The sequence below is a fragment of the Formica exsecta genome, unplaced genomic scaffold, assembly GCF_003651465.1.
Source record: "Formica exsecta isolate Colony F162 unplaced genomic scaffold, ASM365146v1 scaffold122, whole genome shotgun sequence".
Classification (NCBI taxonomy): Eukaryota; Metazoa; Arthropoda; class Insecta; order Hymenoptera; family Formicidae; genus Formica; species Formica exsecta.
This window is the reverse complement of record NW_021848556.1, coordinates 1434914-1452022: the sequence shown is the minus strand read 5'-3', so window position 1 is coordinate 1452022 and position 17109 is coordinate 1434914. Positions and strand designations below refer to the sequence as shown.

General features: G+C 40.2%; 1 protein-coding gene across 2 annotated transcripts; it reads right to left on the bottom strand.

The window, feature by feature from the left end:
* Window positions 1-34: 34 nt before the first annotated feature.
* On the bottom strand, window positions 35-9572 carry LOC115245123. 2 transcript variants are annotated; one of them, XM_029823250.1, is made up of 6 exons: window positions 9478-9572; window positions 8453-8585; window positions 7131-7261; window positions 2729-2878; window positions 1264-2186; window positions 35-1181 (listed from the first exon to the last, which is right to left on the bottom strand). In XM_029823250.1, the coding sequence occupies exons 1-6, from the start codon at window positions 9524-9526 to the stop codon at window positions 948-950; spliced, it is 1620 nt and encodes a 539-aa protein (XP_029679110.1). In that variant the 5' UTR covers window positions 9527-9572; the 3' UTR covers window positions 35-947. The 2 variants fall into 2 exon arrangements, with proteins under 2 accessions (XP_029679110.1, XP_029679118.1); XM_029823258.1 differs by lacking the exon at window positions 7131-7261 and adding an exon at window positions 6943-7055.
* Between the last annotated feature and the right edge of the window lie 7537 nt (window positions 9573-17109).

Here is a 17109-nt window from a genome sequence, read left to right as displayed (position 1 = left end):
AAAGGAAGGGAGAAGAAATAGAGTGTAACAGCCGTTTATTTTTTCTACGCGTACGGTTTTTATTCGGAAATACTTTTAGATTACTAAAAATTACTTAGATTTTCGCGCGTCGCTTAAATTCTAAGGAGTACATGTTCAAGGAGTGGCACGAGATGGTGTATATTTATTTTTTATTTTTCGCTCTATTAGAGCCACGAGAGTCTATTGTCATTCCGCATACACGCGCTTCTAAAAAAACAACGAGGACTTGAATCGGCAAGAGGGAGGAGGAGGAGAGAGAGAGAGAGAGCAGAAAGAATCCGTTATGGTTATTTACAAGTGGAATGTTTCCATGGGTCGTTTCGCCCTCGTCGTCGAGCGTCGCGATCCTCGCGAGAGGCGTCGACGCGTCGTTCACGAACGGGCTCGCGTTTCATGGCTGCGGAGAAAAGAGACGAGCACAAGACCTGCTTTTTCCTCTTTCGCAAGTCTCATCGGCGATCGTGCACAAGAGATCGATACGCGACGTATCCTCGCGATTGCATCGCGACTTTTCCTTTCCTTCTTATTCAGCGCGATTCTAATTTACATAAATAATAATAATAGTCGAGACTGTCGCGGACTCGGAGAAACCGGGCGGGGACGCGTTTTCGAGAGTAGAATGTGCCTCGCTCTACTTTACGTATTCGTTTAACGATTCTATATTCGACCAAGGTGACGCTTTCTAATGGCGATAAAATGATTCCGTGATCTCGCTTCGAGAATTGTCACGCCCGTTGTCGCGATTGCTCTTTTCTTCCGTCTTCTTCCTAGAGTCACGCTCTCAATCGTCCCGGCTAATCACAGACGATCGGCGGCGCGCGATATCAGCGTTATCACGTTGATATGATTAATCGACGGTCATCTCCGAGCGATCTATTTAAAGATCGGATCGCGCGACCGGCGTCGCTCGTCTCGCGGATGATGGATCACTTCCTCGCGGAGAAGCCGTCGCCGGTTGGGTCCAGCAACCACGGATAGTTGTTGGGACACTCCATGCAAGTGAAGAGACGCAGGGTTTCGCCGGGCAGCTCTCTAGTCGTCAGAGGACAAGCATTGGGCAGCGAGCAATAGGGTAGACCCTTCTCATCGCAAGTCTCCTTCCAATCCTGGAAGTCTCTGAGCGCGGAGAGTTCAGTGGGCTGCTGCATCCACTTGATCACCTGGCGGAAGGACAAATAAAATATAGAAAAACCTGTTTTACATGAAGACATTAACAGCGAAGCGAATCGATCATTCTCTCACCTGGACCATGGTGACGAAGTACACGTCGCTTCTGGCGATCATCTCTTCAATGAACTTGATCAGCTCATCCTTGTATTCCTTCTTGCTCTTTAGCCAGGACGCGTGGAAGTTCAGACCAAGCGGTGCCCGGTTAGTGTTGAAATGTCTGTTGAAGTTATGCCTGAGTAGACGGGCAAACTGTTCGCCGCTCTGTATGTTGGAGCATGAGTCGACCATATGACAACCTGGCAGCGACTCGTCGAAGGTCGGATCATCTCTGCGATCCAGCTCGTTCATCACCATCTCCCAGACCGGATGCGACCTCGACGGACAGTTGCCGCCGTTACCGTTACACTTGTGAGGCATTCTGAAGTATAGAGTGTACGGCCAGATGGGCACACGTCCCAAGGACGCAGTGATGGACGCGTCGTACACGAAGAACTGATCGGCCATCATCTCGAACTGTTTGTTACCGCCGACCCTGAGGTAAGGAGCGCGCATACCAATGATGGAGCCGTCGGTGATGTTGGCGAAACGCTCGATGATCAACCTGGCGCCGGCCATCTCGGCCAGCCAGTCATCGTACGACCCCTGACTCCAGTACTGCGGATCCTCCTTATGCGTCAACGAGAACACGGCGATCTCGTGACCGCGTCGGTGAAGATCCTGCACGGCCGAATAATTGGTGTACTTGTGCGAGACGAAGAAGGTACCGCGGATCTGGCAGCCGTTCGGGTTTTGACGTTGTCCGTTGAAGATCTCTTCGTACAGATCGATGTTGTCGACGTTTACGGCGCCGTTGAATGTGATCGTGATCATTTGCGGCACTTGTTGAGGATCGATGTTACCGGGGATGCGAGTACCGTCGGCGGAACAGTAACAGTCGGGCAGGACGCATTGCGTGGGATCGCAATCTGGAGCGCGATTAGGATCGGTCTCCACGGCTGTAATGCAGGTTTATTTAATAACGCGTTTTTCAATTTAATTATTATTTAAAAAAGTTAGCATTATTTTTATTTAATAAAAGTTTCCCTCTCTCCTTCCCTTGATTTTTCGTCGCTAATATTAAAGTGAGAAAAGCATTGATATATCTGAAAAGTTAATAGCAATTTTCACAATAGATGAAACATATCAAATATATGCATGTACGCTAAAAGATGCCATTTTAACGCATCTTTAATAAAAAAATATTATCTGGATTGATTGAGCTTCAATGATCGTGAGTAAATTTAAAAATAAAGAGAAATGGATTTTCAAGCTGGGTAAAGATCGTCGAAAAATCGATTCATACATTAATGAATAAAAATCTGCTTTTAAATACAATAAACACACTGCCTTTCTGTAAAAATTGCTATAAACTTATCAATAAATCTACTCCGATTTACTATGACAATTACGCTCGACGCGTTTTATATGATTCAATTATAAATGAAATCGACTCGTCATTACGATCGTATTATGGGACGAACATAATTGCGACACTTACTGCAGGCGTTCTCGTCGGACTCGTCCTTGCAATCGGGCGTGCCGTTGCAGAAAAGATCCTTCTCGATACACTCGCCGTTTCCACACGACAGTTTTCCGTCCGAGCAAATGGGTTCGTCGGTCTTGAGGATGGGCAAGACTTTACGCGGCTCTGTAAGAAACGCAATTATCCTTTAGATCCCTTTCATTTACAAATTAGCTACCGTTTGAGCAACGCAACGTTTAGAAATTCATCAAATATCAATAGGATGACCAATAAAACGTCTGGTGCGACAAAGCGTCCATTGTATTTTCAAATCGATGATTAACGCGATTTAATCACATATCATCAAAGTCATTATCGTCAAATTTCATCGAAGCGCAATCTTCTTTATCAAAGATCGCTTAATTAATTTTAATAGACGTCGTTAATTATACTGAGATAAGTTTTGTAAGAGACGTTTTCGTGGCCAGCTATCGAATATTAATATGAATTCTTGTCGCAATCGGTGCTCTGTACAATTCACGCAAACAGCCAGGGGTGTGATTGAGGCAATCAAGATTTCGTAATAGACACTTTACGCCCAGCTACTGCGCGAGATTGGATCTCATTGGTGGCTGTGTCGGTGTTCTATATAATTCAGGTGATTCAGCTGCAGGTGTAATCAAGGCCCGAACGCCATTATCTCCCGTTTATTTACACGCAGCAGCGTAGGAATCGTGCGTGCGTAGATACTTAAAGGGTATTGTAATAAACTCAAAATATGCATGTATAACACACTGTTAAATCGGAGGGATCGTGCTGAATTAATTCGTGCCACCCAATTCCCGCAGCCTACTTCAGCAAACAATGCCATACATTAAATCTCTACTATGTGTATATTTTCAATAGATATAGTGACGGAATATATATACAGGTAGTTCAAGAGGAGATCTCGAGCTCTCGCGGTTCTTCTCGCAAAAGGGAAAAGAAACGTTTTGACGAACGCGTTCCTACGCCACTGCTTCTCGAGATGGCTTTTTCCCGTTGATCCTCCATCGGAATGGCTTTCGTCTCGTCTCGCGTTTGTCGTCCCTTTCGTTTACTTTTGTTCTTAGTCTTTTTTTCTTTTTTTTTTTTTTTTTTTTTTTTTTTTTTTTTTACACTTGTCTACATTTCGTCGGTCCGTCAACGAGTAACAGCTTTTCGTTCAACTGTCCACGAAGAATGTATGTATATGTACGTCTGGTTCTCTATGTAACTTCCCTCTATTGCAGAGAAACTATTTGTCTTTCGCTCGACGAGCGACTCGAAGATAAACTTTGTCTCGGCGTTTATCTGCCTTTTCGACTGGCAGCGATGCACGCAAGTCGTTATTCGTGTATATGAAAAAGACGTAGCGAGAAAGAAAAATGGAGAGAGAAAGAGAAAGTATGATTAAAAAAATGAATTTTAAAATGTTTGTGCGAGAGAAACGGAGAAGAGCGAGAATGTTGGAAGATGAAATTAGAATGTGAAGCAGCATGAGAAGTACAAAAGGAGAAATGGCTATATATAACGGATATCGATTGACGCGACTTTAAGAATCGATCGACGCGAAAAATAATCGTCCTATATAATTGCATTTCATATCTTTCTTTTCAAGAAATAAGCATCTTTTGCTTTCGGCAATATTTGCGACAATGCATCGTTTTCGGGATATCTCATTCTTTAATACGCCAATATAATGCATTTACTGTCTCTTGATTCTTCGTATAAATAGTTTTTCGTTTAAAAATTCCGTTATAATTATATTTAATATTTATGTTTTTATAAAAGAAAATACTTAAAAAAATAAAATTAATAAAAATAAAATGTCAACTGTTTTATATTACATAAATGTAAATATTAAAATTAATTATAACAGAATTACTAAAATTTGTACAAAGAATTATTTGCACAAAGAATCAAAAAACAGCAAATGCATTAGTTTATTAAAAAATGAAATATCTCGAGAACAATGCATTTCTGGAAATTTTGTTTTCAAAGAAAGAAGGTATATTTATTTTTTTGACAAGAAATACGATAGTACTGATTTATACCCTTATACAGGACATCTTGTATAAATATGTATCAAGAGTTCAATTTTTTTTTTTATCGTTTAGACATTAATGACTCTCTTATGTATGTATATATATTCTTAGTTTGAGCGCTACCGCTTTTAATTCGAGAGAAAGCGTTCGACGCCCTGCGTGCCGATCGCAGCTGCGACAGATTGTGAAAGGGACGCGAAAGAGTCTCTCGAAGCTATTTTTCGTCATCCTTCATCCAGTCGTAAAACGAGGATTATCGGCGAAGAAGAGAGAAGTCTCCCGCGGCGGGAGATTAACGATCGAGAACTGACTACGCGCGTGTTTCGAGATTTCAGTAGTAAAAGACAGTCGGTCGGACGGGACCGGCCGATTAGCGAGGAGCTCGTATAAGGAGGCCAGATCCGCCGAAGCGAAACCGATCTGGATGCAGAGAGAAAGATCGGCGAATGAATACGTGCAACCTCGTACCTGGAGCGAACGTCAGATGCAGGTGGAGAGGAGGGAAAGGGAAATGGGAAGGGGAGAGCGTTACATGTGTTAGAAAATCATTGCGTGCCAATGTTGAATCAAAGAGTTCGTGACATTTGAGATTTACATCGACGGGCGGTAGCGATATGATGCGAAATATACAATCGAGATCTCTTCCGCGATTTCATTGATTTATTTGTTGAGCGTTTAATTAAGGGCAATTTGTGATACCGGAATTAATTTGTCCAGTGTCCGCGAAGCTGAATACTATTCGATGCGAGCGAGGAACTGAAGCGCAGCGATGCATTAAATGGAATTACGTTTCGAAACACCGGTGCAAATATAGCGATTATCGTCGATGTAGAAAGATTATCAACGCGCGAATTACAGAATATGTTTGCGTAAACTTCGCTTTATCGCGATAATCCCTCGCGACGAAATGTTAACGCGAGATCTGCTTATTCGATGATCGACTTGGAGCGTTGTCGCTCAAAATTAACTGCCTTCAAGCTCGCAAACGAGATATGTCTGATATATATTCACGAGATATTTCGCTGTCGTTTACCGTTTCTCGCGAGGGAATAGTGTCGTAACGCGGAAATGTACTGGTCTTCCGCGTACACGCAATTCGATGTCAATGATTTAACGATAGGCCGATATTAAATAAATCTGGTGAAAATTGGAATTGGAAAAGACCACAAAATTACGAAAAAAAAAAAAATTTTATATTTTGATATGAAACCATTTAAATCTGTTCATTTGAATTTATTTAAATATGTTGTAAAAAAAATTATCATCAGTAGAAATTGCCTCTCGTGGCAAACGAGAAAAATTCTTCCATGAGAGACATCTTTTAATCCGAGAGATTATATATAATAAAAATATATATATTATATATAGATATACACTCTCTCTTTCTCTCTCTTTTTATTATAATTTATTTAATAATTATAATTTTTTAATAATTTAAAAGAACAACGATAGACAGTTTGAAAATCACGAATAAAAAAAGAATTCCGGTTTCTTTGTCCAATCCCATTGGAAAGTGCAGTTTTGTTAGTTGTACGCGGTGAATCGTGAATATCGCATGAGAAAAATAGTATGATAAGGTTTCGAGGATTCGAAACCGGGTTAGCTCGCGATGTTCTCGCGATCGTGGCGTCTCTGAAGAGTTCTCGTTTCGTTCTCCTTTCTCGTTCGAGACGACGAGACGCACTTTCGCTGAAAATCGAAACCGGTCTCATCGAATCGCCTCGGAATGAAAGTGATCGGACGGGGAATTGGCGTATCGATAACGTCTCTCAAAAGTATCCGGATTCCCAGGTATTTTCGATCGTTAATCTAGCCACTCTTAAAGTTCAAGTCCCCTTTCCTCCTCTACCTTTCAGACTTTTTCCGCGCGATTCGTTTACGCAACGGACGGTTGCGTAATATTTCGAATATATCGATTAAGAAAGAATTTCTTATCGATAATTGGGTAACGGACTCGTTGAAAAAATAAAATAAAAATTCCATTTTTAACGAGAAGTTTTCAGAGACGCTCAGGGGATCGCTACGCATCGCGGACGGGATTGCAAAAGGTGCGCGAGGAAGACAATCTCATGCGTTAGTTCTAATGATATATGCGGATGGTGCGTGCTACGTTGCGAGTCTACTTAGTCAAGGAATCGGCGATGTACGACCATCGCCGTCGTCGTCGCCGACCCTCCGACTTACTCTCGAGCTTGTCACAGTTGGTGACTTTGCCCTTCCAGTCGCAGGTCTGTTTGTCCACGTCAAAGGCCAATCCGCTGGGGCACGTGATTTGCTTCAGGCCGGACCTTGTACACCTGGCGGAACCGGGACAGAAAACAGAGGGTGCTTGCGTGAGTCTAACGTGGGAAAAAGACGTAATGTCCGCTTACTCTCGAGCTGATCGCAGTTCTTCACGTTCGTCTTCCAGTCGCAAGTCTGCCGCTCGATGTCGAAGGCGAGACCCGTGGGGCACCGTACCGTCGCCAGCCTGGTCACGCCGATCTCGGTGGCCTTGTCGCACCTAGGATCACATTCTCACATTCGCACAAAACCCTTTTCGCACAAAACGCAAAGCGTCCGCAACGCTCGATTCCGCTTCGCTTTACGAAATGGCACAAGCGCAGAATACAATGGGGGAGAGAAACAAAGCGTTTAAAATAAACAAACCGTCTAAGTGCATTGAGTTGTTGTAAACCGTGAACTATTGTTGTATGTTACGTAATATGAACGAGTAATACACCGTTTACATTCTTTTCTCTCTCTCTCTCTCTCTCTCTCTCTATTGTATTCCATTCAAATGATTTTAATTTTTGATATAACCTCGTATATATCCGAGCAAATTAAAATTGTCGAACGAAAATGAAAAAATATCAATAATGCTATTATTATGCAACAGAGACAAGCTCTTTGTGGCAATTACAAAAAAAAAAATATTAAATGACAGAAGTCTTTCAACAGGTCTCAGTTTTGCGCCTACCGGATCGCCTTGAATTCTGGAAAATCCTAGGATTCGATCAAAACATTCAGTCACATCCTGGATCAATAAGTGAAACAGTCGATGCTATTTATATTAATAAATGGCTTATCGTCAACCGCATTCTCGGATTATTATGCCTGTCCTGTCAAAACTGGATGTCCTTGAGATTTATATTTTCTGCGTAAAGGATGTTGCGAAAACGCAATATGCGCTTCTTGCATTTCGTATATAGAGGGAAACATATTTTACAAAATTTTAACAAAATTCTGTAGAACGTCTAATTGTAAGTAATGGATAAATAAGATTAACGCGAGGTTAAAATCGGCGCGCGAGCCGGAGAAAGTTTAGTCATATAACGCAAGTTTAATTACTTTCCGGCGACCTGTAGAGTTAGTGGAACAAGTCGAGGTGCACAGGCGGAACTGAGTCAGCTGAGTGAGCGAGTTTTTTGATTCGAAAATCAATTCACACCTTGCGCGATCCCGTTCACCCGCAGTTTTTACTGTAGATTAAACGTTGCATTATATAAGGCAACATATAATTGCAATAATACAAAGCAGACAAGTCGCCAACGTTTTCCAAGTTATCGAAAAGCGACGCCGAAAAAGTTTTCGTTACTTTCTCTGCGTAAAACGATAGAAAAAAGATATCGTGTAAAATTATCTCGCGTTCGGGATGTCGAAGTGGCTCGATCCGATCCTGCATTCGCTGATAGAATAACGAGATACGGCTTACCTCACTACATCGCGACAGTCTCCTTCAAGGCTCAAGCGAAAGTACTCGTCACCCGGCCTGTCCTGACAAAGTTCCTCGGCGTTTGCGTCAATCCCGTCACCGCCCTCTTCATCTTGTGCCCTGACCTGTGTCACTGCATCATAAAAATATAATTTATTAATTAACAAGCTTATATTACGAATCATCTAATTAGTTTTTGGTTCAAAATTCGTTTTTCTTGTCACAGCCGTCTCATTTAATAGCTAATCAATGTTTCAGACATTATATACACAAGATGCAGTTACACGATTCGATATAATAAGAATATATTTTTTGATAAAAAGTTTTACTAGTCTTTTGGTCTTTAGATAATTGAGACTTTTTGGAATATTTTTTGCGAATATTTTTGATAGATAGTGATGTAACGTACGCGTTCGTAAAAATTGGGAGCGGTCAACGTGATCGAAGGTATGTTCCAATCGAATGTGACATTTCGCGCCGGGACAAAGCGGAGGTGAATTCGATTAATCGTTGAAAATGTCACGATCGGTTCACGACATAGAGCGCGCGCTTTGCGATCGGCGATCGAAGGAGGGGTCAGTGAACTCCGGTAGAAGTAGAAAGTCTTGAAAATGTCAGGGCAACGGGGGGAAAGCGACAGTGGTTCTCCAAAGTGGGTTCTATCTCTATCTCCTACTTCGGAAATAAATACGATTAATGTCGATTTCGAAAATTCTCTCTCTTTCTTCTTCATTTCTAATTTTAATTTATTTTCCAAGATATTTTTCTCGATAATGTTTAATCGCTCTTATTGGGTAATATTTTTTTAATAATCTCTTATAATTTGAAAACTAGTTTCTTACAGTTTCAGCGATACGTCAGAGCTTGCTTCATCAATTTTGACATACTTGACGTGGATTGGGTAAGATTTATATACGAGAAAGAAACTTTAAATAATGCACACAATTTTAATAAAAGCGAGGAAATCGAGACGCGCGAGAGATTTTCGCGGACGGTTATTAATTACATTTACAAATTGTACTTACCAGCAAGCAGACACAGGGATCCTAGCAAAAATATCAACTTCGGCGACATCGTCGTCGTCGTCGTCAGGACAGAGAGCGTCTGAACAAGCCGCGCCCTCTCCACCCCTCTATATGTGCACCACCACTCCTGCCCACTTCATCAGGGAAGACTTTCACCTTCTGCTTCGTGCTGCCACCTTTCAGGTGAGCATCAGGTAAACGGCAGGAGCAAAGTGCTTGCTGATCTTTAGAAAAGAAGCCTGCAAGCAGCGGGAGAAGTCCAACCTCCCTCTTTTCCCCATGATTGGAAATTTAACTTTGAATTTAAAATTTTTAAACTATAAAAATTATTACACGTATGTGAAGATCGTTTATTACAATGTTGTAATGGTAATTATATAATAGCGTTCTAATATCATCGGTTTAATTTGGTTTGGATGAAAATATATGAACAGAATATATATATCTGTTTTCAAATATTTAATGACTTTGATCATTGAATATTGATGCCAGAAGCAACAAAGATTTAGTGTTTCTGGATTGGTGGACACGCGGGATAGAATGCAGAATTAATCGCTCGGATTCTATTTTCTCTACCTGGCTCCTTCGAACACCTTTATTTACCCCTTATTTTAGCACCGCCGACTCTTGTCCCAATACAAGGACTCCATTTTTAACTTGACTGGATCAACGACTAGTGGCTTTTTTCTCGAACAAACTGGCATTAGGAATGCTGTTATAGTCTGAAAACTGGATTCAGAGAATCACGAGTTTTTTAAAAAACTGTAAGAACTTTACATTTAAACAACACAATCGATCATTATGACGAAGACAATCTTTTCGTCGCGAGCGTTATCGTTTAACAAATATCCAAGGTCCAAGCCGTGACTTTGTTTGAAGAGAAATGAAAACGGGACCTTTTACAAAGTTTCTTTTTTACGATCGTCATGAAGACGTTACGAGGCCCGCGACATCTTGAACGCGAATGAAGCCTGAAGTGCTCGTAAACCTGAGAAAGTGTCTCTTCTGCTACATTACTTTCATCGGGAACTGCGTTTAAGTTGGGCCGTTTTCGAGGCGCGATATCGAGGGAAATAGTACATTTGATGTGTGACATTATAAAAGATCATGTTACGCTCGAGAACGGGAAGAGAAAAGTCATCTCGGCGCGAGGAAACACTATAATTTCGCATACACGATCGCGGAATATCGCTCTCAGCTTGTAAATATTAACTCGCATTTCCGTGAAATCGTTAGTGCTATTCGATCCCTTTAAGTACGTAACCACGTGAGATGTGAATCCTTCCGGAAGTAATATCATGTGCATGCGCAGCGAGGCGCGTATAGTTTCCGCGTGTCGAGAGGCGTTTTGACCTTTCACAAATTTTTCATGGCGCTCGCGGGAAAACGCATTTTCTCGAAACAACGAGATGTGCATTTCGATGGAAAATTGAAAAATTTTCGGAATATATTTTAACAAAAGCGAACGCGCCAGAGGAGAGGGAGAGATATCTATTTTTCTGGTATTAATCTAACAAACGTTTACAATAACAATTAACATCAATCAAAATTTAGATTACGAGCGAGAGGATTTTTATGCGTGTTGTAAAAAAATACAAATCCTTTTTAAAGACGATGGATTGAAAGAAAGATCGAACTTATATACACGTAATCAGGCAGGTAACATAAAATCGGGTATTAATCAAAATTCAGATTACGATCGAGGGGATTTTTATGCGTGTCGCAAAAAAATAAAGATTCTCTTCAATGACGATGGATTGAAGAAAGATCAAACTTATATACACATATTCAGGTAGACACGAAATCGCGTATTGAACTCGCTCTCTAGCGCGGAAGATCTCGCTTCCTACTTGATAATTGTACACCTCAAGGTATACGCCTGACTTGCTATACAAGAATTACACAACGTTAATCGCGTTGAGAATTCAAGCGATTATAACGCGTATTATAAATAAATTAAAAGTCATTATCTTCATTTCTAATTTTAATTTATTTTCCAAGATATTTTTCTCGATAATGTTTAATCGCTCTTATTGGGAAATATTTTTTTAATAATCTCTTATAATTTGAAAACTAATTTCTTACAGTTTCAGCGATACGTCAGAGCTTGCTTCATCAATTTTGACATACTTGACGTGGATTGGGTAAGATTTATATACGAGAAAGAAACTTTAAATAATGCAATTTTAATAAAAGCGAGGAAATCGAGACGCGCGAGAGATTTTCGCGGACGGTTATTAATTACATTTACAAATTGTACTTACCAGCAAGCAGACACAGGGATCCTAGCAAAAATATCAACTTCGGCGACATCGTCGTCGTCGTCGTCAGGACAGAGAGCGTCTGAACAAGCCGCGCCCTCTCCACCCCTCTATATGTGCACCACCACTCCTGCCCACTTCATCAGGGAAGACTTTCACCTTCTGCTTCGTGCTGCCACCTTTCAGGTGAGCATCAGGTAAACGGCAGGAGCAAAGTGCTTGCTGATCTTTAGAAAAGAAGCCTGCAAGCAGCGGGAGAAGTCCAACCTCCCTCTTTTCCCCATGATTGGAAATTTAACTTTGAATTTAAAATTTTTAAACTATAAAAATTATTACACGTATGTGAAGATCGTTTATTACAATGTTGTAATGGTAATTATATAATAGCGTTCTAATATCATCGGTTTAATTTGGTTTGGATGAAAATATATGAACAGAATATATATATCTGTTTTCAAATATTTAATGACTTTGATCATTGAATATTGATGCCAGAAGCAACAAAGATTTAGTGTTTCTGGATTGGTGGACACGCGGGATAGAATGCAGAATTAATCGCTCGGATTCTATTTTCTCTACCTGGCTCCTTCGAACACCTTTATTTACCCCTTATTTTAGCACCGCCGACTCTTGTCCCAATACAAGGACTCCATTTTTAACTTGACTGGATCAACGACTAGTGGCTTTTTTCTCGAACAAACTGGCATTAGGAATGCTGTTATAGTCTGAAAACTGGATTCAGAGAATCACGAGTTTTTTAAAAAACTGTAAGAACTTTACATTTAAACAACACAATCGATCATTATGACGAAGACAATCTTTTCGTCGCGAGCGTTATCGTTTAACAAATATCCAAGGTCCAAGCCGTGACTTTGTTTGAAGAGAAATGAAAACGGGACCTTTTACAAAGTTTCTTTTTTACGATCGTCATGAAGACGTTACGAGGCCCGCGACATCTTGAACGCGAATGAAGCCTGAAGTGCTCGTAAACCTGAGAAAGTGTCTCTTCTGCTACATTACTTTCATCGGGAACTGCGTTTAAGTTGGGCCGTTTTCGAGGCGCGATATCGAGGGAAATAGTACATTTGATGTGTGACATTATAAAAGATCATGTTACGCTCGAGAACGGGAAGAGAAAAGTCATCTCGGCGCGAGGAAACACTATAATTTCGCATACACGATCGCGGAATATCGCTCTCAGCTTGTAAATATTAACTCGCATTTCCGTGAAATCGTTAGTGCTATTCGATCCCTTTAAGTACGTAACCACGTGAGATGTGAATCCTTCCGGAAGTAATATCATGTGCATGCGCAGCGAGGCGCGTATAGTTTCCGCGTGTCGAGAGGCGTTTTGACCTTTCACAAATTTTTCATGGCGCTCGCGGGAAAACGCATTTTCTCGAAACAACGAGATGTGCATTTCGATGGAAAATTGAAAAATTTTCGGAATATATTTTAACAAAAGCGAACGCGCCAGAGGAGAGGGAGAGATATCTATTTTTCTGGTATTAATCTAACAAACGTTTACAATAACAATTAACATCAATCAAAATTTAGATTACGAGCGAGAGGATTTTTATGCGTGTTGTAAAAAAATACAAATCCTTTTTAAAGACGATGGATTGAAAGAAAGATCGAACTTATATACACGTAATCAGGCAGGTAACATAAAATCGGGTATTAATCAAAATTCAGATTACGATCGAGGGGATTTTTATGCGTGTCGCAAAAAAATAAAGATTCTCTTCAATGACGATGGATTGAAGAAAGATCAAACTTATATACACATATTCAGGTAGACACGAAATCGCGTATTGAACTCGCTCTCTAGCGCGGAAGATCTCGCTTCCTACTTGATAATTGTACACCTCAAGGTATACGCCTGACTTGCTATACAAGAATTACACAACGTTAATCGCGTTGAGAATTCAAGCGATTATAACGCGTATTATAAATAAATTAAAAAAGTCATTATAAAAGATTAATAAAATTCCGTCTCGTGCACGCACACAATCAGCGAGAATTAATTTCCTCGCATATTACACCTTTTCGTTACGTAATGGGGAAAAAACATGCATTTGCTCCGCCAGTTGATCGAAATAGTGGTACAGGTCGGCAATAATCGGACACATGCGGTTGACGTGATATAATGCATAATTATTTTACGCGTAACATGACACTCGTGTGCGGGAACTCTTTCTCTTGGCGTAATCTCTCTTTCTCTCTCTGCGAGAAGGAGTATAATTTATTTCGGCGATGTTGTCCTCGGGGCATTGTGTGCGCGACACGGGAGGATCCAGTGGCATTTCTAAACGCGCGTTCGTGCCGAGTCCTTGGCGAGATGCACAAGCGTGGAGATGCCGACGGGGGCACACGTTCACCGTACACGAGCGTGTATAATAAATATGGGGAACCGTGCGGGAAACCAGTTTTCGTATTTCGCGTATATACAACCCGGCCTCTCTCCATCCCGTTCTCTCCCCTACCTTTCCCTATCGTCGCCTCCGACCTATGCCTCGGCGCGTCCCTAGAAGAGTCCCAATCGAATCTTCATTATTCGTATATTTCATCTTTTACCTCGATTGCGAGTGGAGCGATTCCACAGAGTAAAAAATTGGCGAGCTAAAAATCACGCGGCTGCTCTTCTAGGTCACGTTGCGGAGAGCGGTTATCATAATTGTTACCATTTTGCCTCGGATTTTAAAGACCGTCGTTACTCTAATTTTATTGCCCGAGTTTACGCGAGGAAATTGCTAAAGTAATTCGATAAATTTATAACTATACGATAGCTCGAAGCTAATGTAAAGTCGAAGAAGTCGTTTCGCCCATGGCGCTTGGACCTCTAAAGTTTATCGCCGCGATTGCGAAATGCATATTGTTCGCGGCGATGTGTGATAAACGACGAGGAGAATTTTTATTATATCTCGTCTACGGTCGATTATAAATGTCAATTTGCAATCGGCATTTCGAAGATGCGCCAACGGTGCACTGACCCCGTAGCTTTCCTCGCCCGCGCGTTCTCCCGTTCTTCGCCTCGGACGAGGAGAATTTTTATTATATCTCGTCTACGGTCGATTATAAATGTCAATTTGCAATCGGCATTTCGAAGATGCGCCAACGGTGCACTGACCCCGTAGCTTTCCTCGCCCGCGCGTTCCCGTTCTTCGCCTCATCTTTTCTCGATTGCACGCTGCAATTCTCATTCGGTCTCTCCTTGAACTACTGCGGATCCTTCGTAAGCCGACATAAGCTTTACCTTCGACTTCTCGGATGCTCCTAGAAATATGTAAGCGAACGTGTCGCACGAAGAAGCGACGAGGGATAGTAGTTGGAGAATGGTCTTTCGTCGCTTTTCTTGCTACCATGATTACTACGTTACAAGAAATGTAATTATCTCGATAAGTGTCATTGCCTAAATTACACATGTAAGTGTAAGATTGCAACTGATGAAATGGATTCTAGAGATTGCAGTTTGGGATTTTCCGAAATAAATATATATTAACTTTGAGATAAATATAGGATTATGAATATAAACATGGATTTATGTAACTTTAAAGATCTATAAAAACAATATAACGAGAAATTAAATTCGAGAATTGTTAAAGATAATTCGAGGAATCATAAATCATCTGTCAGAACCTCGCCATTTGCCAATCAATAATAATTTATTTTTACTTTATATCAGGTATGATTGACCTTTCTTTCAATCAGTTGAAATATATATATATGTGTGTGAAAACCTTGGCGAACGAAGGTCCTCGTGGCATAAATGTGTTATTGCAAATTGACCCCGCACATTTCCGTTTCTTTCATGTTTTTCGACAAGAGCAGCTTCTTTCTCCAAGAGATTGTCGTTATATTTGATAACTTGTTATTACAAAGTGCAAGACTTAGTTTCTCAATCTTGCAATTTTCCGTTTAATCTGCCGTTCTACACGTACGATCAAGAAATTAACTTTCAAAAATTAACCTTGCCCATCATTGATTTCTTTGTTGTTCTGCCGAATTTACCGAAATTGAGAGAAAGAAACAGACGATAAAGTTGTAAGATTTAATTAGTAAGTTGAAAGAGAAAATTGATATTTACAAAGATTGATGAGAGATTGATATTTTCGTCTTGAAGTTCTAGATTATCGAAAACATTTTAACTTTTCATAAAAACCATTAGTTTTCATTAGATTGAAATAATTTAGTAATATAGCTTTTTGATTTTTACAAATAAATTTTTTTTGGTGTGATATTCATTAATATCCATTTAATGTATTTATCCAAGTTTATCAAAATCTCTCTCTCTCTCTCTCTCTCTGTGTTTCGAAAGCACGTATCAAATTCAAATTTGATTGGATTAATCCAGTTTTCGTCATTCGAAAGTTAAACGTGTTAACTCATCATAGGAGTTCGGCGTTACAAACTACTCGGAATTTCTAAAACAAAATATGATTTACAGTCTAGAATTTAATTCGACTATGTCGCAAGCTTCTACAGTGACAAACTCGTCTTTAATATTCTTTAATTTATAATCACTCTTGAAACTTTGCCCAACAATGTTTAAATTTTATTCGCTACGAAACAAAGTTTCGTATAAATCGAACAGCGTGTGCAAAAATTTTGCACACGAAGTCACCCACGCACGTTCAAAAAGTAATCGCTATTATTTTTATTGTGAATTATTTAATTCCAATTTTTTATTTGGCATATTTTGACAGTCACTTTAATTAGAAAATCAAAATAAATCGATTTATTTATTTTATGACAAACGTGGCAGCGTGTGTTTTAATTAGTTGGATCAATCCGAAAAGTCGACCATCTCGGGATGCCGGAATAATCGTGGACAATGACCTGTTCACGGTCAAGGTGAAAATCACGTTGTCCCTGGTGTGCGTCTATCATACGAAAGAGCCCTCTTTTGCTACGCGATAGGAATTCAATCGATTAATCGACGTGCTTTGATCGACGATCATTGATCTGACCCGTTTACCTCTACCTTTCGGTTACACGTGAAACAATATGAGTTTCTTTTCCACAACATTTTTATATTCAAACTATATTCGATTAATTTTTTCACAACGTGAAAGATTTAAAACTGACGCGCACATTATAATTATAATTGTATCGCATACATAAAAGACTCAGCATATTTATTATTTATAAGTTAAGTGATCATTGAACGGATAAATCGATAAAAATAGTATCTTTCCAGCGGACTCTTTGATGTTTTCTCATTAGATATACATTGCAAAACGAACGATGACGTAATTGTTATGAAGTAAGATCTCGAGATGTTCAGATTGCTACTTGCTACGTGTGAAATATATTTTTATAAGCCTGCAATTATATATAAGATATAATAGACGAAGTTCGAGGCGAAAAT